This window comes from Podarcis muralis, chromosome 2, assembly GCF_964188315.1.
Source record: "Podarcis muralis chromosome 2, rPodMur119.hap1.1, whole genome shotgun sequence".
Taxonomy (NCBI): domain Eukaryota; kingdom Metazoa; phylum Chordata; class Lepidosauria; order Squamata; family Lacertidae; genus Podarcis; species Podarcis muralis.
Window position 1 is genome coordinate 124,280,537 of NC_135656.1, and position 20,795 is coordinate 124,301,331.

A 20,795-nucleotide genomic window follows, 5' to 3' on the forward strand; every position below is an offset into this window, starting at 1 on the left:
ACCTCCTGGACCCCCAGGGAAAAGAAACATGGGTGGTGGGGGGGGGGTCGTAAGGAGATCCTGCCACGCAATCCCTGCAGGTGTTGGGCCCCCCCTTCGCAGCAGGATTGCGGGGATCGGAGCCCCTCCTTATGAGGCCCAGGAGGGGGGCTTTTTTGCGGGCAGGGGGGAAACTAGGCTGGATTTCCCCCGAGTCAAAGACCCGATTGGGGACATTTGCGTCCCCACAAAGACATCCTCAACGGCGCCCTGCTGGAGGCGCCACCTGGTGCAAAAAAACACACCCCCCCCCGGCTAGCCCACCCCCATAGCTATGGCTCTGTTTGCAGGAGGGGTCTCTGTCTTTTGCTCTTCCCCCTAAATCGCCCCCTTTCCCACGCAGCCTCTTTACCTCTTTGTCCTCTCTGGACCTCCGCCTCCCTTGCTCGCTGTTCCGGTTTCCTTCCCCGCAATAGAAAGCGGAGTAGGGGGGGGGTGAGGGGAACCAGTCAACCCCCACCCCTCCTCCCCTTCGGAAAACCTCCCACTTTTCACTTTGGGGCCCCTGGAAACTTCCGACCTATAGACACTTCGGGTTCCTTGTCGCAGGCGCGCGCCTCTAGAGCTACGTTCGCAGAGCAGCCCCTGCCTGTGTTGGGGTGGGAACAGGAAGAGATGGCGCTGCCTTTGGCCTCCTGCTCTTGGGGCTCCGTCGGGAAAGGGCCCCCTCCTCCCCCCAAGTCGCCTCTCTCCCCACAGCGGAATGTATGGAATGAGGGGTGGAAAGTCGAAATGGGGGCGGGAGCGGGTGACTTGCTATTTGTGTACGAGCTGATGGATGGATGTTTCCCTCCACAGCAGGGTGGCAGCTGCACACTTATTCTTTCCTCATCTACAGTACTTTTGTTATTTTATCATTTCAATAGAGTTAAGTTGAGGGTCTTACAGAGACTCTTCCTAGCTCCTCAAAAAGGCCAGAAGAAGAAGGACATAATCCATGTCTGCTTAAGACTGAGCTAGGTAATAAGGAGGCAGTAATAAGACGCAGGGGCCGTGCTGATTTATTACAATTATTTGTATAGTTTAAATAATATACATATATACATATGTGTGACTATTATTATATATTTATCTATTCATTATTTATACCCTGCCCATCTGCCTGGGTTTCCCCAGCCACTTTGGGTGGCTCCCAACCGAATATTAAAAACACGATAAAACATCTTCCCTAAACTTGGCTGCCTTCATAAATATATATCAATATTTATTTGTTTTCCAATGATTGTTTTTCCTATGTCTTTAGCAGTTGTCTTCCAAAAAGAGATGGAAACCCAGGTTTGTGAAACCCTTGTGTACACAGTGGTCTGCTTGCAGGAAGACTCCCCAGAAGCAGGACTGAAGAATTAGTTCAAAATTATTATTATTATTATTATTATTATTATTATTATTATTATTATTATTATTATTATTATTACTACTATTAAACCCAGCCATTCTGGGTGGCTTCCAACAAAATATTAAAAATACATGAAAACATCAATCATTAAAACCTTCCGTAAACAGAGCTGCCTTCAGATGTCTTCTAAACGTCAGATAGTTGTTTATTTCTTTGATATATGATGGGAGGGCTTTCCACAGAGCGGGCGCCACTACTGAGACGGCCCTCTGCCTGGTTGCCTGTAACTTCGCTTCTCACAGTGAGAGAATCGCCAGAAGGCCCTCGGAGCTGGACCTCATTGTCCAGGCAAAACGATGGGGGTGGAGATGCTCCTTCAAGTCTACTGGGCTGAGGCCGTTTAGGGTTTAAAAGTCAGCACCAATACTTTGAATTGTGCTCGAAAACATACTGGGAGCCAGTGTAGGTCTTTCAAGACTGGTGCTGTTATGTGGTCTTGGCCGCTCCCAGTCACCTGTCTAGCTGCAACATTCAGGATTAGTTGTCGTTTCCAGGTCACCTTCAAAGGTAGCCCCACGTAGAGCGCATTGCAGTAGTCCAACCGGGAGATAACTAGAGCATGCACCACTCTGGAGAGACAGTCTGCGGGCAGGTAGGGTCTCAGCCTGCATACCAGAGGCAGCCGGTAGACACTGCCATGGACACAGAATTGACCTGTGCCTCCATGCACAGCTGTGAGTCCAAAATGACTCCCAGGCTGCACACCTGGTCCTTCAGGGGCACAGTTACCCCTTTCAGGACCAGGAATTCTCCAATCTTGCCTGCCCCGTCCCCCAAAACAGTACATCTGTCTTGTCAGGATTCAACCTCAATCCGTTTGCCGACATACATCCTCCAACCACCTCCAGGCACTCACATAGGACTTTCACCACCTTCACTGGTTCCGATTTGAAAGTGTTACGGAAGGGGGGGGGATGTCTTCTTCACTACAATATATTTGCTCAATTTCTCTAGGACTCCATCACCCCTCCCCTGTCCTCCATAATCTCTCAAGTAATCCAGTCAAAATCACTCTGCCAAACCTTTCCTCCGGGCAATGCCAGGTGACAGACTATGTGTACATGGAACATTGTCTTCTCAGGATGTGCTTATCTGCGCATATCTCCAGCCCTCTGCATATTCCCCCCTCCCTCCTCCATATCTCCAGCCCTCTGCATATTCCCCCTCCCTCCTCCATATGTTAATCTGTGTAATCCAACCTCTCCTTAATGTATTCATGATGTAACTGGGATGTATTTTGCACTGTATTCTGGGACATGGAGGGAGTTTCAAAAGTTCATGTCACCCCTTTCTCGCTGTTCAATCTCGCCTTGAACCTGTTGCGCAATAAACTTGGATATTCTGCAGTTTGCTCCTGCGTCCGGCTGAGCTCATTTTCTTCCGCAGGGACCCACGGACTTAGTCCGATGAGCTGGGTGGCAGAGTAACCCCGCACCCAGATTTTAGCCGTAACAAAAGAGAGGTAGAACTGGGTATCCTCCACATATTGATGAACACCCATCCCACCCCCTTGAAGATCTCTCCCAGCAGCATGTGGAAGAGGATGGAACCCTGTGGCACCCCACAAGTGAGAGCCCAGGGGTCCAACACTCATCCCCCAACACCACCTTCTGGATACGACCCAGGAGAAAGGAGCGGACCCACTGCGTAACAGTGCTGCCAGCTCCCAGTTCCTCTACACGTTCCAGGAGGTTGTTGTGGTCAATGGTATTAAAGGCCTCTGAGAAATCCAGCAGAACTTTTTATTGAGGGTGAAAGAGGAGAGCGCAAAAATATGGTCCGAACCTCAACATCAAAAAAACGAAGATCATGGCCTCTGCTTCCATCACCGCCTGGCAAATAGAAGGGGAAGAAATGGAGGCAGTGAGAGATTTTACTTTCTTGGGCTCCATGATCACTGCAGATGGTGACAGCAGCCACAAAATTAAAAGACGCCTGCTTCTTGGGAGAAAAGCAATGACAAACCTGGACAGCATCTTAAAAAGTAAAGGCATCACCTTGCCAACAAAGGTCCGTATAGTAAAACCTATGGTTTTCCCAGTAGTGATGTATGGAAGTGAGAGCTGGACCATAAAGAAGGCTGATTGCCCAAGAATTGATGCTTTTGAATTATGGTGCTGGAGGAGACTCTTGCGAGTCATATGGACTGCAAGAAGATCAAACCTATCCATTCTTAAGGAAATCAGCCCTGAGTGCTCACTGGAAGGACAGATCCTGAAGCTGAGGCTCCAATACTTTGGCCACCTCATGAGAAGAGAAGACTCCCTGGAAAAGACCCTGATGTTGGGAAAGATGGAGGGCACAAGGAGAAGGGGACGACAGAAGACGAGATGGTTGGATAGTGTTCTCAAAGCTACCAGCATGAGTTTGACAAAACTGCGGGAGGCAGTGGAAGACAGGAGTGCCTGGCGTGCTTTGGTCCAGGGGGTCACGAAGAGTCGGACACGACTAAACGACTAAACAACAACAACATTCCTGGCCTCTCTCCTTCTGTCTCTGAGCTAAGATTGGTATCTGCTGCTTGCTCTCTGTTCTCTGAAGCTATGCCACTCGGCTGCCCCTCCTCCCTCTCCCATTCCAGTGTCCTTATCTCCCTTTGCCTGCTTTAGATTCCCAGCCTCTGTCAGCTCCGGAACGAAGATGACACCTAACAATGCTTAATGTTAATGCTTAATGTTAATGCTAAAGTAAAGCCGGCCTTTCAGGGATCAAACTGTGAACTGAAATGTGAGTAATTTTTTTGTTACTTTTAAAGGAAAGACTCTTGTGTCTTTTAAGAGGGATAAAAGGGGACACGAGGAATAATCCACCTGGGCAAGTCAGATTGGATGACTTAACTAAAGAGATTCAAATGAATCTGCAAACTATCTTCCTGCTATATTCAGGGGAAACTGCTCTGCTACATCACTCACTAGCGTGAGTGAAGGAAGGATATCACTTATTCAACATATCCTTTCCTACTATCCTTAACATTCCCACAGTTGTCCCTTAGCATTATAAGTTTGGGACCTGCCTGAACATCTTTCCACATTATAATCATCCGTATGGTTTCTCCCCTGTGTCTGTTATTTGGGGGATAATTGGCTAGGAGCTTACAGTGAAGCATTTAACACACACCTGTGCCACCGCCGGGCACATTGCTGCCAGAGGCTCTGGCACTCTCTGCTCTATGTGAGGAATAAAACACTGGCTCCTAAAGCTGAAAGCCCTAGGAGCCTTTCATATAAATTCTGAGCCCATTGGTGAAGTAGCAAAGTTTATTTAAAGAAAAGCATCTTTGCAAGCATGGGGGAGCTATTCAGGCACACCCAGGTCAGAACAACACAAGCATTTATCCTCCCCCCGGGGGCAAATGTCCCTCCTCTGTCCTCCAATTGGCTGGAGGGTGGCGTAGAGGTTACAGCCTATCAGACCGCCCAATTATACCCGATGCCCATCCCGTATTGCCCTTATTTGGTCCAAGCCCCACCCCCAGAATTTACCTATTGACAAAAGCAGCACACCGAAAGATGCCCTAGTTTTGTGTGTTAACCACTGTGGGTTCCAACTGCAAGCATAATCGAGTTTCATATCTTATAAAGCTAAAAAGGCAAACCACATTTAGACTACCACTTTGTTCCAATCACGGGTGCAAGCAGGCTTCATATGTGGGTCCCAGCTACAAGCTATATGATGCCACCAGAGATAATGTTTTATTTCAACACTTCACCCTTGACGTAGCCAAAATGAGGAAGTGCAGTAACACATTTAATTCGTACAATATAAACTATATACAAGGGTTTCAAGACTACCATCTGCATGTAGGAAGATGCTTTCAGATTTCTGTGTCTTAATTGTTCCTTTATTGCAATTATAACAATGGGAGTGATGCGACTCTTCGTATATTAAACAACTGTACATCCAAAGCAACACAAAAAGTCTCACACTCCACTTTTCACAACTCTCACATCCCAAATTCAAACATGAACATTTCCTCTTTTTAAAAAATAATATTTATTAAAGTTTTAAACAATACAATAGAGAAAAGAGACAACAACAACAGAAAAACGGAAAAAATAAAAACAATTAGACAAAAAATACACACACAAAAGAATACAACGAACCTTCCATAACTTAACTTTCATTTACTTGTTTCTTTGACCTCCTCACACCTCCCTTTTTTGTATTCTACTTCAATTAGCTATTTCAGCAAATCCTTTCCATCTTTCCCATATTTTTCCCCCATTAATTTATCTTAATATAACTTTACCTTTCCTTCTTTCCTTCAACAATCTATTTTTACTTAAATCCTTTATAATATTCTGCTAAAGTCACATAACTTCATTCCAGCCTCCTTCTAACAATCCTTAATTTTACTATATTTCTGTAAATAAACTTTAAATTTCTTCCAATCTTCTTCCACCAACTCTTCTCCCTGGTCTCAGATTCTGCCAGTCATTTCCGCCATTTCCATGAGGTCCATCACCTTCATCTGCCATTCTTCCCGAGTGGGTAGATCTTGTCTTCCAATACTTTGCGATGAGTATTCTTGCTGCTGTTGTGGCATACATAAAGAAAGTTCTGTCCTTCTTTGGCACCAATTGGCCGACCATGCCCAGGAGAAAGGCCTCTGGTTTCTTCAGAAAAGTATATTTAAATACCTTTTTTATTTCATTATAGATCATTTCCCAGAAGGTCTTGATCCTTGGGCATGTCCACCAAAGGTGAAAGAATGTACCTTCAGTCTCTTTACATTTCCAACATCTATTATCAGGCAAGTGGTAAATTTTTGCAAGCTTGACTGGTGTCATGTACCACCTATAGATCATTTTCATTATATTTTCTCTTAAGGCATTACATGCCGTGAATTTGATACCTGTGGTACATAACTGTTCCCAGTCAGCCATCATAATATTATGTCCAACATCCTGTGCCCATTTAATCATAGCTGATTTCACCGTCTCATCCTGGGTCTTCCATTTCAACAGCAAGTTATACATTCTTGACAAATTCTTACTTTTGGGGTCTAACAGCTGTGTTTCCAATTTTGATTTTTCCACCTGAAAACCAATTTTTAAATCCAGATTATATGCCTCCATTATTTGATAATAATGGAGCCAGTCACACACTTTGTTTTTTAGTTTTTCAAAACTCTATAGTTTCAATCTATCTCCCTCTTGTTCCAATATTTCCCAATATTTCGGCCATTTGGCCTCCATATTGAGTTTTTTCTGAGCCTTCGCTTCCATTGGAGACAGCCACCTTGGAGTTTTATTTTCAAGCAAATCCTTATATCTTGTCCAAACATTAAACAAAGCTTTCCTGACAATATGATTTTTAAATGCTTTATGTGCTTTGACCTTATCATACCACAAATATGCATGCCATCCAAATACATTATTGAAACCTTCTAAGTCCAGCACGTCAGTGTTTTCAAGAAGCAACCATTCTCCCAGCCAGCAAAAAGCGACTGATTCATAATAAAGTTTAAAGTCTGGCAGGGCAAATCCACCTCTTTCTTTAGCATCTGTTAATATCTTAAATTTTATTTGAGGTTTCTTGCCCTGCCAGACAAATCTAGAAATATCTCTCTGCCACTTCTTGAAACAATCCATTTTATCAATAATTTGCAATGCTTGAAACAAAAACAGCATTCTAGGCAATACATTCATTTTTATCGTAGCAATTCGGCCCAGCATTGATAACTTCAATTTGACCATATTTCTAAATCCTTTTTCACTTCCGTCCAACATTTTTCATAGTTATCCTTAAATTCACATTTTTAGCTGTCATATTAACCCCTAACTATTTCACTTTCTTAACCAATGTTAATCCTGTCTCTTTCTGGAACCTCTCTCTCTCAATCCCTGTTAGGTTTTTCTCTAGCACCTTAGTTTTCATTTTGTTCAGCTTAAAACCTGCTACCTGGCCAAATTCTTGAATTACTTCCAGTACTCTTTTAGTACTAGACTCTGGCTCCTGTAATGTCAATACCAAATCATCAGCAAATGCTTTCAACTTGTACTGTTTAGCTCCGACTTGTATACCTTTAACCAATTGGTCCCTTCTAATCATATTTAAAAGGACCTCCAGGACCGATATGAAAAGCAATGGAGAGATTGGGCAACCTTGTCATGTTCCTTTCTCTATCTTAAATTCTTCTGTCACTACATTGTTCACAATTAACTTAGCCTTTTGTTCTGAATAAATTGCACCTATACCATTTTCAAACCCTTGACCAACCCCCATCCCTTGTAGATTTTTCTTCATGAAGCTCCAAGAAATGTTGTCAAAGGCTTTCTCCGCGTCCACAAATATAAGAACTGCTTTAGTGTTGATATTCACTTGTAATTTCTCTTAAAATATTAATTATGTTCCTTGTATTGTCAGACAAATGTCTGCCCGGGAGAAAGCCCGCTTGATCTTTATGAATTTCTTCTGCTAACACCTTTTTTAATCTTTTAGCCAAAATATCTGCAAAAATTTTATAATCCACATTGAGCAAAGATATGGGGCAGTAGTTCTTAAACCGTGTCTTTTCAGATTCTATTTTTGGTATAAGTGTAATATAGGCTTCCTTCCACGACACTGGTGCCCTTTTCCCTTCCAATATTTCATTACAGACTTCCTTTAAAGGTTGTACTAGCCATTCTTTCATGGATCTATAATATCTTGAAGTCAAACCATCCGGTCCTGGAGATTTACCTAATTGCATGTTCTGAATGGCCCCTTCTACCTCCTGATCCGTTATTTTGTAGTTCAACATTAACTTGTTTTCTTGAGAGATTTTTTGTAATCCATTTATTTTCAAAAAGCAGTCAATGTCTATTTCTTTCTGCGTCTCCTGTTTATATAGTTGTTTAAAATACCTCTGGAAGTGTTGGTATTAAAGGGTTAAGAAGCTCTAATCGAGACGCTCTAATCACTGAGCAGCTGGAGGTCGTTAGGCTTCCAGGAATGTGAGTTTGTATAAATAGTCAACTCACTCGTGTGTTTGCCCCTTCCCCCTTCCTTTTTTCTTTTGGGTCGTGTTTGCTGAAATGTGTGATTCTTCACCAGGGTTTTTTGTTTTGTGTAAATAAACCTTTTATTTGAGCTCCAAACCGCTTGCTCCAAGATTCCTTTATTGAAAAGATGCTCACTCTCCAGCCCTTCTTGAGCCGCTGTGCGAAATGCTCTGCTGTAATGGGACATTGTGGTATCGGAAGCGCACTGGACATTTGCTAACCATTAAACTAATTAAAGTTTAATGGGACAGGTTATGGGTGTTTGTACGTCAAGAAGGAGATAAGGAGTGAAGTTAAGAGTGATTTATGCAAGGACTGGAGCGAAGACAGAAGCGGTTGCCGACAACGAAAGCCTTCAAAGCAGCTTGAGTCCTGCAACGTGCCTAGGAAAAGTTTTAAAGAGGCACTGCGCAGTTTGTACTCGCTGGAAGACGCCTTATTCCTCGAGGAGCCACCTCAGCAGCTGGGAGACGGTCTACAGGTCTGTGAGTATCGTTCCTAAGCCCCAGGGAGGATGGCAGAGTCCCAGGAAAGTTTTACTGTCCCCTTTACGCGACTCAATGGGAAAAATTGGCAAGATTGGAAGGCTAGAGTAAGGGTTTGGTTGCAAGCAAAAGAGTTGTGGAGTTGTACTGAAGCACCGCCTTTACAGGCAGCTGCAGACGCGTCTGCAGAAGACAAAGCAGCAGCGGCAGCTTCTCAGAAACGCGACAGGAAAGCCCAAGGTCTACTAGTTTTGGCAGTGGGACCAGAGCAAATGCCTTATGTTTCTGAGTTAAAGAACACGCATGAGGTCTGGACGGTTCTGCAGCGGTTAAATTCCAGAAACACTGCGGGGGCCAAGATCCATGCTACAAGATGTTTGTTTGATTTACGTCTCCAACCGGGAGCGTGTGTGAAAGAACATATTGCCAAAATGGTGTCTGCCTTTAATCAACTAAGACAGCTGGGCATTCCTTTCTCTATGGAGCAGCAGTCATACATATTGTTGTCTTCTCTTGATAAAAGCTATGAGACTCTAGCTTTAACTTTGGAAGCTATGCCTTCATCTGAATTAACCCTTGAATACATTTCTTCTCGACTTGCTGATGAACAGGATAAAAGGCAAAGAGAAAGAGGTTTGTCTTCAAAGGGGAGTTATGCTGTGCCTAAGAGTGGGGATGCTGAGTTTGAGAACACAGTAAATGCTTTTGCAGCTAGACACTGTTTTCGCTGTGGTTCCTCTTCCCACTTAATCAGGAATTGTACACGTGAACCTGGTCAAGACAGCACCAAGGCCGTTGCCCCTAGTTACCAGACAAGGAGTTCCAGGGGACGTCAAAGAAGAGGAGGAGGTCGTGGCTACTCCCACAGCACACAGCACATGGCTTCAGCAATGGCGTTGATGCAAGGGCGTGGCCAAGGCAGCAATCTACGCTGGTTGATCGACAGTGGTGCATCTCATCACCTGTGGCGCCATCTAGTGTCCGTTTGCAGAATTGCAGACATTTGCAAACCCTTAAAGTTGTGACAATGGCAGATTCAACTAAACGTTCCTTAGAGACTGTAGGCACAGTGTTTTTGAAGTGTTTGCAAACAGAAATTGATGCCTACGTGCTAAAGGGAATGAAGGGGTGTATTTTGTCTGTGTCAGAACTTGATAGAAATGGGTTTAAAACTGTGTTTGAAAATGGGGTTTGCACTATTTCAAAGAATAACGTATCTCTTTTGCAGGTGGAATGCAGAAATGGGTTATATTATTTTGAGATAAGTCCAGATGAAGTTGAACAGGTTCATGCTGGTTGTGTGAACTCACCTACCCATAATTCTTGTGTTCATTTATGGCATCGCCGTTTGGGACATATTAATTTTCAGTATGTTAAAAGACAACCTGAATTATCAGAAGGGTGCAAATTGAACAAATGTACTAAGTATTTGGATTGTACTGCATGCAAAAGGGCGAAGGTTCATAGATGCAGCTATCCCAGTTCAAATAGGAAATCTGACAAAGTATTCCAACTTGTGCATATGGACCTATGTGGCCCAATGCCTGTTGCTAGCATGGGAGGTTCGAGGTATGCACTGTGTCTCTCAGATGACAAAACAAAGGTTACATGGTTTTTTCCTCTCAAAACAAAAGCAGATACTGCAGAAACAGTTAAAAATTGGGTTCATGCAGTAGAACTTGAATTCGGTACTAGAGTTCTTGCTTTTCAGACAGACAGAGGGTCAGAATTTACCGGGTCTGTGTTGCAGAATTTCTTTAAGAAAAAGGGAATTAAGCATCGTCTGTCTACACCTTATTCCCCCCAAGAAGGAGGCGTGGCCGAACGTAAAAACAGGGTTCTGCAAGAGTTGGCAAACTCTATGTTGTTTGATGCTAAACTTCCTCAAAGTTACTGGGCGGAAGCCTGGCAGACGGCTACTCATGTTCTGAACCGAGTATATAATTCGGTAATTGGTACTACGCCATATTTTGCTTTATATGGGAAGAAGCCCAAAGTTAATTACTTTCGGGTGTTTGGATCTCAAGCCTATGTACTTATCCCAAAAGCGTTAAGGAAAAAGGGAAGTCCAAGGGCTAGGAAACTCATCTTTTGTGGGTACGAACCACATGCCAAATCTTGGAGGTTCGTGAACCCAGATGGGGATACTACAAGAGTGGTCCTCAGTAGGAGCGCTGAATTTTGTGAGCAATCCGGATGGACTCACTTACATGCTAACCCTGACATTTTGAGAGATGATTTAGGCATTTATGCTGAGAAAGAAAGTCCAGAGGGTGATGAGCCAGAAGGGGATGGTGCACATGGTTCAGATGCAGATTCTGACCAGGCACAAGGTTCTTCTCCTAAGGTAGAAAAGCCAGAATCTAGGAGTGTTCCAACATCGCCAGTCAGTAGGCCTAGCAGACAGCAAAAGCGAAGCAGGTCGCCTGCAACACCAAGCCCAAGGGAGGTATCTAAACGGAGGTCTTTATCCCAAGGGGCACGTCCAGACATAAAGTCTGAGACAGATTCTGACAGCCAACGGTCAGAGGGGGCACAAGAGGAGCAATTGCGCAGGTCAAAACGTGCCACAAAGGGCAAGCCGCCAGAGCGGTTTAAGGTGACAAGTGTATACGTAAATATGGCACAGTGTGAGCCAGATAGCTATGTAGAGGTACAACAGCTTCCAAGCTCAGAAGCCGCAAAGTGGCAGGAAGCAATGGAAAAAGAGATGGCTTCAATGAAGTCTCTCGGTGTGTTTACAAGTACAGAGCTTCCAAAAGGGCAACAAGCTGTAGGTTGTCGATGGGTATATCGTTTAAAGCCCACAACTACTGAGGAGTTGCAATATAAAGCCCGACTAGTTGCAAAGGGGTTTTCACAGCGCAAAGGAGTTCACTATTCTCAAATTTATGCCCCTACTTCAAGATCGGAGTCATTAAGAATGCTTTTAGCCTCTTCAGCTAAGAAGGGAAATAAGCTGTTTCATTTTGATGTCAATGTGGCTTATTTAAATGCAGACTTACAGGAGGAAGTCTATATGACGCCACCACCAGGTTTTGAAGGAGACAAGCCAAACCAGGTCTGGCGCCTACACAAATCCATTTATGGGTTGAAACAGTCCGCCCGTAATTGGAATTCCTGCTTAAACGATGCTCTAGAGAGCATGGGGTTCAGACAGAGCGCAGCAGATGCGTGTCTTTATCTAAAAGGCTCGGGATGTGAACAAGAAGCAGTCTTGATATTTGTTGACGATTTATTATACAGTGGAAAGGACGATAAACTTGCACAACAATTTGCCACAAAGCTTGGAGAAAAGTTTCAGATAAAATCACTAGGCAATGTATCTGTTTATCTAGGAGTTAAAATTCAGCAAGATGAAGATGGGAACTATTGGCTCAGCCAAGAAGCTAAGATCCAGCAGTTGCTGGAAAGGTTTAAAATGGACAACTGTGCTGGTGTTAAAACCCCAATGGAGTTAAGTTACACAAAGGATGCTCAAACTGAGCAACAGGCAGAGTTCTGTAATCCCGGGGTTTACCAGTCAGCGATAGGCAGTCTACTCCACATTGCACAGTGGACTCGGCCCGATATAACATATGCTGTCAACATGCTGTGTAGACAAGCTGAAAAACCATCAATGCATGCTTGGCAAGGAGTAAAAAGAGTTTTAAGGTATCTCCAAACTACCAAAAGGTTTCGCTTAAAACTATCAGCAGAGGGCAGCACACAAATTGAATGTTGGGCCGACAGCAGTTGGGCTGATGCTGGACCAGATAGAAAATCAGTGTCAGGAATGGCGATAAAATTTGGAAATGCACTAATTGGTTGGAGATCAAGAAAACAATCACTTATAGCTTTAAGTTCAACTGAATCTGAGTTCAATGCATTATCAGATGTATGTAGAGAACTGGAATTTTATAAGCAACTGGTACAAGAATTGTTTGGAGAATGTTCCCTACCTATCAGAGTGTGGGAAGACAATCAACCTTGTATTAAACTAGCTAAATCAGGTCAATTCAAGGAACACACAAAACATTTGGATATCCGTTATCAAAATGTATGCCAAAGTGTAAAACAAGGTTTAATTGAACTAAAGTATTGTCCAAGCCAAGAAAATCTCGCAGACGGTTTTACAAAAGCTTTGAGTCCGCAATCTCATAAATGTTTCTGTTCAGGTTTAAATTTGAATTAAGGTTGGTACAGCTCAGTGTTACGAGCGAGAGGGGGTGTTGGTATTAAAGGGTTAAGAAGCTCTAATCGAGACGCTCTAATCACTGAGCAGCTGGAGGTCGTTAGGCTTCCAGGAATGTGAGTTTGTATAAATAGTCAACTCACTCGTGTGTTTGCCCCTTCCCCCTTCCTTTTTTCTTTTGGGTCGTGTTTGCTGAAATGTGTGATTCTTCACCAGGGTTTTTTGTTTTGTGTAAATAAACCTTTTATTTGAGCTCCAAACCGCTTGCTCCAAGATTCCTTTATTGAAAAGATGCTCACTCTCCAGCCCTTCTTGAGCCGCTGTGCGAAATGCTCTGCTGTAATGGGACATTGTGGTATCGGAAGCGCACTGGACATTTGCTAACCATTAAACTAATTAAAGTTTAATGGGACAGGAAGCACTTTCTTATCTCCACTGGATTCTGTATATTCTTTCCTTCCACTTCCAAGTTTGTAATAGTATTGAGTTTTTGTCTTTTTTTCATTTGCCAAGCCAGTAGTTCCCCGCATTTATTTGCCGATTCAAACGTCTTTTGTCTCATCTGTTTAATTTTCCATTCTATTTCCTGATTCATCAATTTTGTATATTGTACTTGGTATAGCTTTATCTCTTTCAGGATCTCCTGCGACTTTGGTTTCACTCTCAATTTCTTTTCTCCTTCCTTTATTTTCTCCAGAATTTTATCTTTTTTCTCATTTTGGAGTCTCTTCTTGATTGCATTCTGTTGTATCAAGAAACCTGTCATTACCGCTTTGCTTGCGTCCCAAATTACCCTTTTTTTCAACCGTAGTGTTCATATTTATCTCGAAATAGTCTCTCAAGATTTCTGGGGCCTTCTTGGTCACTTCTTCATTTCTAAACAAAGTGTCATTCATCCTCCATCTAAAGGAACCAATTGGTGTTAGTTTCATTTCCATCTTCACAGCATTATGGTCGGAACAAGTTTTAGGGCAAATTTCCACTTTTCTGATCTTTGGAGCCAGCCCTCTAGTTGCCCAGATTTGGTCAATTCTTGTCCATGTCATTTTAGCCTCAGAGAAGAAAGTTCCCTCTCTTCCCAGAGGGTTCTTCAACCTCCAAGTGTCAATTAAGTCCAAATTGTCAGTCATGTTGGTATTAAAGGGTTAAAAGGCTCTAATCAAGACGCTCTAATCACTGAGCAGCTGGAAGTCGTTAAGTTGCCAGGAATGTGAGTTTGTATAAATAGTCAGCTCACTCGTGTGTTTGTCCCTTCCCTCCCTCCTTTCTTTTGGGCGTGTTTGCTGATATGTGTGGTTTGTCACCAGGGTTTTTTGTTTTTGTGTAAATAAACCTTTTATTTGAGTTCCAAACCGCTTGCTCCAAGATTCCTTTATTGAAGGGATACTGACACTCCGGCCCTTCTTAAACTGCTGCGCGAAATGCTCTGCTGTAATGGGACATTGTGGCGGCAGAAGCGCACTGGACATTGCGCTTAGCATTAAACTAATTAAAGTTTAATGGGACAGGTTATGGATGTTTGTACGTCAAGAAGGAGATAAGGAGTGCAGTTCAGAGTGATTTATGAAAGGACTGGAGCGAAGACAGAAGCGGTTGCCGACAACGAAAGCCTTCAAAGCAGCTTGAGTCCTGCAACGTGCCTAGAAAAAGTTTTAAACAGGCACTGCGCAGTTTGTACTCGCTGGAAGACATCTTATTCCTCAAGGAGCCACCTCAGCAGCTGGGAGACGGTCTACAGGTGTGTGAGTATCGTTCCTAAGCCCCAGGGAGGATGGCAGAGTCCCAGGAAAGTTTTACTGTCCCATTTACGCGACTCAATGGGAAAAATTGGGAAGATTGGAAGGCTAGAGTAAGGGTTTGGTTGCAAGCAAAAGAGTTGTGGAGTTGTACTGAAGCACCGCCTTTACAGGCAGCTGCAGACGCGTCTGCAGAAGACAAAGCAGCAGCGGCAGCTTCACAGAAACGCGACAGGAAAGCCCAAGGTCTACTAGTTTTGGCAGTGGGACCAGAGCAAATGCCTTATGTTTCTGAGTTAAAGAACACGCATGAGGTCTGGACGGTTCTGCAGCGGCTAAATTCCAGAAACACTGCGGGGGCCAAGATCCATGCTACAAGATGTTTGTTTGATTTACGTCTCCAACCGGGAGCGTGTGTGAAAGAACATATTGCCAAAATGGTGTCTACCTTTAATCAACTAAGACAGCTGGGCATTCCTTTCTCTATGGAGCAGCAGTCATACATATTGTTGTCTTCTCTTGATAAAAGCTATGAGACTCTAGCTTTAACTTTGGAAGCTATGCCTTCAACTGAATTAACCCTTGAATACATTTCTTCTCGACTTGCAGATGAACAGGATAAAAGGCAAAGAGAAAGAGGTTTGTCTTCAAAGGGGAGTTATGCTGTGCCTAAGAGTGGGGATGCTGAGTTTGAGAACACAGTAAATGCTTTTGCAGCTAGACACTGTTTTCGCTGTGGTTCCTCTTCCCATTTAATCAGGAACTGTACACGTGAACCTGGTCAAGACAGCACCAAGGCCGTTACCCCTAGTTACCAGACAAGGAGTTCCAGGGGACGTCGAAGAAGAGGAGGAGGTCGTGGCTACTCCCACAGCACACAGCACATGGCTTCAGCAATGGTGTTGATGCAAGGGCGTGGCCAAGGCAGCAAACTACGCTGGTTGATCGACAGTGGTGCATCTCACCACCTGGTGGCGCCATCTAGTGTCCGTTTGCAGAATTGCAGACATTTGCAAACCCTTAAAGTTGTGACAATGGCAGATTCAACTAAACGTTCCTTAGAGACCGTAGGCACAGTGTTCCTGAATTGTTTGCAAACAGAAATTGATGCCTACGTGCTAAAGGGAATGAAGGGGTGTATTTTGTCTGTGTCAGAACTTGATAGAAATGGGTTTAAAACTGTGTTTGAAAATGGGGTTTGCACTATTTCAAAGAATAACGTATCTCTTTTGCAGGTGGAAAGCAGAAATGGGTTATATTATTTTGAGACAAGTCCAGATGAAGTTGAACAGGTTCATGCTGGTTGTGTGAACTCGCCTACCCATAATTCTTGTGTTCATTTATGGCACCGCCGTTTGGGACATATTAATTTTCAGTATGTTAAAAGGCAACCTGAATTATCAGAAGGGTGCAAATTGAACAAATGTACTAAGTATTTGGATTGTACTGCATGCAAAAGGGCGAAGGTTCATAGATGCAGCTATCCCAGTTCAAATAGGAAATCTGACAAAGTATTCCAACTTGTGCATATGGACCTATGTGGCCCAATGCCTGCTGCTAGCATGGGAGGTTCGAGGTATGCACTGTGTCTCTCGGATGACAAAACAAAAGTCACATGGTTTTTTCCTCTCAAAACAAAAGCAGATACTGCAGAAACAGTTAAAAATTGGGTTCATGCAGTAGAACTTGAATTCGGTACTAGAGTACTTGCTTTTCAGACAGACAGAGGGTCAGAATTTACCGGGTCTGTGTTGCAGAATTTCTTTAAGAAAAAGGGAATTAAGCATCGTCTGTCTACACCTTATTCCCCCCAAGAAGGAGGTGTGGCCGAACGTAAAAACAGGGTTCTGCAAGAGTTGGCAAACTCTATGTTGTTTGATGCTAAACTCCCTCAAAGTTACTGGGCAGAAGCCTGGCAGGCGGCTACTCATATTCTGAACCGAGTATATAATTCAGTAATTGATACTACGCCATATTTTGCTTTATATGGGAAGAAGCCCAAAGTTAATTACTTTCGGGTGTTTGGATCTCAAGCCTATGTACTTATCCCAAAAGCGTTAAGGAAAAAGGGAAGTCCAAGGGCTAGGAAACTCATCTTTTGCGGGTACGAACCACATGCCAAATCTTGGAGGTTTGTGGACCCAGATGGGGATACTACAAGAGTGGTCCTCAGTAGGAGCGCTGAATTTTGTGAGCAATCCGGATGGACTCACTTACATGCTAACCCTGACATTTTGAGAGACGATTTAGGCATTTATGCTGAGAATGAAAGTCCAGAGGGTGGTGAGCCAGAAGGGGACGGTACACATGGTTCAGATGCAGATTCTGACCAGGCACAAGGTTCTTCTCCTAAGGTAGAAAAGCCAGAATCTGGGAGTGTTCCAACATCGCCAGTCAGTAGGCCTAGCAGACAGCAAAAGCGAAGCAGGTCGCCTGCAACACCAAGCCCAAGGGAGGTATCTAAACGGAGGTCTTTATCCCTAGAGGCACGTCCAGACATAAAATCTGAGACAGATTCTGACAGCCAACGGTCAGAGGGGGCACAAGAGGAGCAATTGCGCAGGTCAAAACGTGCCACAAAGGGCAAGCCGCCAGAGCGGTTTAAGGTGACAAGTGTATATGTAAATATGGCACAGTGTGAGCCAGATAGCTATATGGAAGTACAACAGCTTCCAAGCTCAGAAGCCGTAAAGTGGCAGGAAGCAATGGAAAAGGAGATGGCTTCAATGAAGTCTCTCGGTGTGTTTACAAGTACAGAGCTTCCAAAAGGGCAACAAGCTGTAGGTTGTCGATGGGTATATCGTTTAAAGCCCACAACTACTGAGGAGTTGCAATATAAAGCCCGACTAGTTGCAAAAGGGTTTTCGCAGCGCAAAGGAGTTCACTATTCTCAAATCTATGCCCCTACCTCAAGATCGGAGTCATTAAGAATGCTTTTAGCCTCTTCAGCTAAGAAGGGAAATAAGCTGTTTCATTTTGATGTCAATGTGGCTTATTTAAATGCAGACTTACAGGAGGAAGTCTATATGACACCACCACCAGGTTTTGAAGGAGACAAGCCAAACCAGGTCTGGCGCCTACACAAATCCATTTATGGGTTGAAACAGTCCGCCCGTAATTGGAATTCCTGCTTAAACGATGCTCTAGAGAGCATGGGGTTCAGAAAGAGCGCAGCAGATGCGTGTCTTTATCTAAAAGGCTCGGGATGTGAACAAGAAGCAGTCTTGATATTTGTTGACGATTTATTATACAGTGGAAAGGACGATAAACTTGCACAACAATTTGCCACAAAGCTTGGAGAAAGGTTTCAGATAAAATCACTAGGCAATGTATCTGTTTATCTAGGAGTTAAAATTCAGCAAGATGAAAATGGTAACTATTGGCTCAGCCAAGAAGCTAAAATCCAGCAGTTGCTGGAAAGGTTTAAAATGGACAACTGTGCTGGTGTTAAAACCCCAATGGAGTTAAGTTACACAAAGGATGCTCAAACTGAGCAACAGGCAGAGTTCTGTAATCCCGGGGTTTACCAGTCAGCGATAGGCAGTCTACTCCACATTGCACAGTGGACTCGGCCCGATATAACATATGCTGTCAACATGCTGTGTAGACAAGCTGAAAAACCATCAATTCATGCTTGGCAAGGAGTAAAAAGAGTTTTAAGGTATCTCCAAACTACCAAAAGCTTTCGCTTAAAACTATCAGCAGAGGGCAGCACACAACTTGAATGTTGGGCCGACAGCAGTTGGGCAGATGCTGGGCCAGATAGAAAATCAGTGTCAGGAATGGCGATAAAATTTGGAAATGCACTAATTGGTTGGAGGTCAAGAAAACAATCACTTATAGCTTTAAGTTCAACTGAATCTGAGTTCAATGCATTATCAGATGTATGTAGAGAACTGGAATTTTATAAGCAACTGGTACAAGAATTGTTTGGAGAATGTTCCCTACCTATCAGAGTGTGGGAAGACAATCAACCTTGTATTAAACTAGCTAAATCAGGTCAATTCAAGACACACACAAAACACTTGGATATCCGTTATCAAAATGTATGCCAAAGTGTAAAACAAGGTTTAATTGAACTAAAGTATTGTCCAAGTCAAGAAAATCTCGCAGACGGTTTTACAAAAGCTTTGAGTCCGCAATCTCATAAATGTTTCTGTTCAGGTTTAAATTTGAATTAAGGTTGGTACAGCTCAGTGTTACGAGCGAGAGGGGGTGTTGGTATTAAAGGGTTAAAAGGCTCTAATCAAGACGCTCTAATCACTGAGCAGCTGGAAGTCGTTAAGTTGCCAGGAATGTGAGTTTGTATAAATAGTCAGCTCACTCGTGTGTTTGTCCCTTCCCTCCCTCCTTTCTTTTGGGCGTGTTTGCTGATATGTGTGGTTTGTCACCAGGGTTTTTTGTTTTTGTGTAAATAAACCTTTTATTTGAGTTCCAAACCGCTTGCTCCAAGATTCCTTTATTGAAGGGATACTGACACTCCGGCCCTTCTTAAACTGCTGCGCGAAATGCTCTGCTGTAATGGGACATTGTGGCGGCAGAAGCGCACTGGACATTGCGCTTAGCATTAAACTAATTAAAGTTTAATGGGACAAGTCATGTCAAAGAAAGTTTTTGGTAATCTTCCATCCTTGGTGACTACCTGTCTCTGTGCCTTATCCATATTTGTAGAAACCACTCCATTCACGTCCCCCATCAAAATTATATTGTAATCCATATATCCAGTTACAGATAGGTAGCCGTGTTGGTCTGCCATAGTCAAAATAAAAAAATTCCTTCCAGTAGCACCTTAAAGACCAACTAAGTTAGTTCTTGGTATGAGCTATCGTGTGCATGCACACTTCTTCAGATACATATAGTCCAACAGAGTCTCATGCAGCTTCTTAAAGAATTCCGATTTTCCCTCATTTGGTGCATAAATGCCTACAATTAGAAATTTATCTCCTTGTGATTGAATTTCAATTGCCACAAGACTTCCGAAATATAAATTTCAGTGATATGCTCTCCTTTGCATAGATTACTACTCCTCTTTTTTAAACTTTGTCTGATGAAATAAATTCTTGTCCCAATCTTTTATTACTCAGAATTTTCCTATGTAGCCTAGTCACATGTGTTTCTTGTAGGCAAATCAAGTCCAATTGTTCCTTTTTCAATTGTTCCAGCTTAATATTTGCAGTACCATGATGTGGTTACTTTGATTTTCCTCCAAGTGCACCCTGTAGTTGCTCTTCTTCTGTTGGTTTCACTAAATTGTCCAGTCCATAGGATAGGTTTGCTACATCCAGTATTGGTGATTCTTTTTCCAGCGCTTTTTGTTATAGTCCTCTATCAAGTGGTCTTCTGTCCGATACTCCTGGCTTTTGCCCCAGCTCCTTCTGTAAATCGTCTCCGTGCTTGTCCAAAAATTTAGCTTTATCTTCCACTGATTTTATCTTTCTCTTCTTTCCTCTGAAATTGAAGGATAGGCCTTGGGGGAATTCCCACCTGAAGTTGATTTTGTTCTTTCTCAATAAGCCAACCAGGTCACTGTAGTCCAACCTAAGATCCAAAAGATATTTCGGAATGTCCTTAAAGATCTCCACTCTTGACTGTAGTATTACCAGAGGGTTCTGATAGTGCCAGCCCAAAATTTTGTCTCTCTCTTCTTTAGATCGGAGGGTAATCAAACAGTCTCTTATTCTATTCTTCTCTTTCCTCCCTCCTCTTCCGAGTCTAAAGGCAGTCACAATTTTAAAATCATCTTGATCCAATTGCAAGTCCCAAAAATCAGCAAATTCCTGAGTAAGAAAGTCTATCAAACTGTCCTTCTCCACCTCCACATGAACATTTCCAATCTCTCCACCAAAGACCAAAAACCATGTGACACTCAGCCCACCATTATTCACCACCAGCTCTCCAGATGACACACCCCTCCCTAACATTACACTGCATCTTGTCTTCTACTATTTTAAGATGTTACCCGCATTACTTTCTGTACTC

At 43.3% G+C, this 20,795-nt stretch overlaps 1 protein-coding gene across 1 annotated transcript in view; it reads right to left on the bottom strand.

The window, feature by feature from the left end:
• The window catches only part of LOC144326680 (uncharacterized), an 87,782-nt gene that overhangs the window by 8,817 nt on the left and 58,170 nt on the right, over window positions 1-20,795 (bottom strand). The window contains exon 7 of the mRNA XM_077923421.1: window position 20,032. Coding sequence (XP_077779547.1) covers window position 20,032 — 1 coding nt within the window. The remainder of the gene's footprint in view (window positions 1-20,031; window positions 20,033-20,795) is intronic.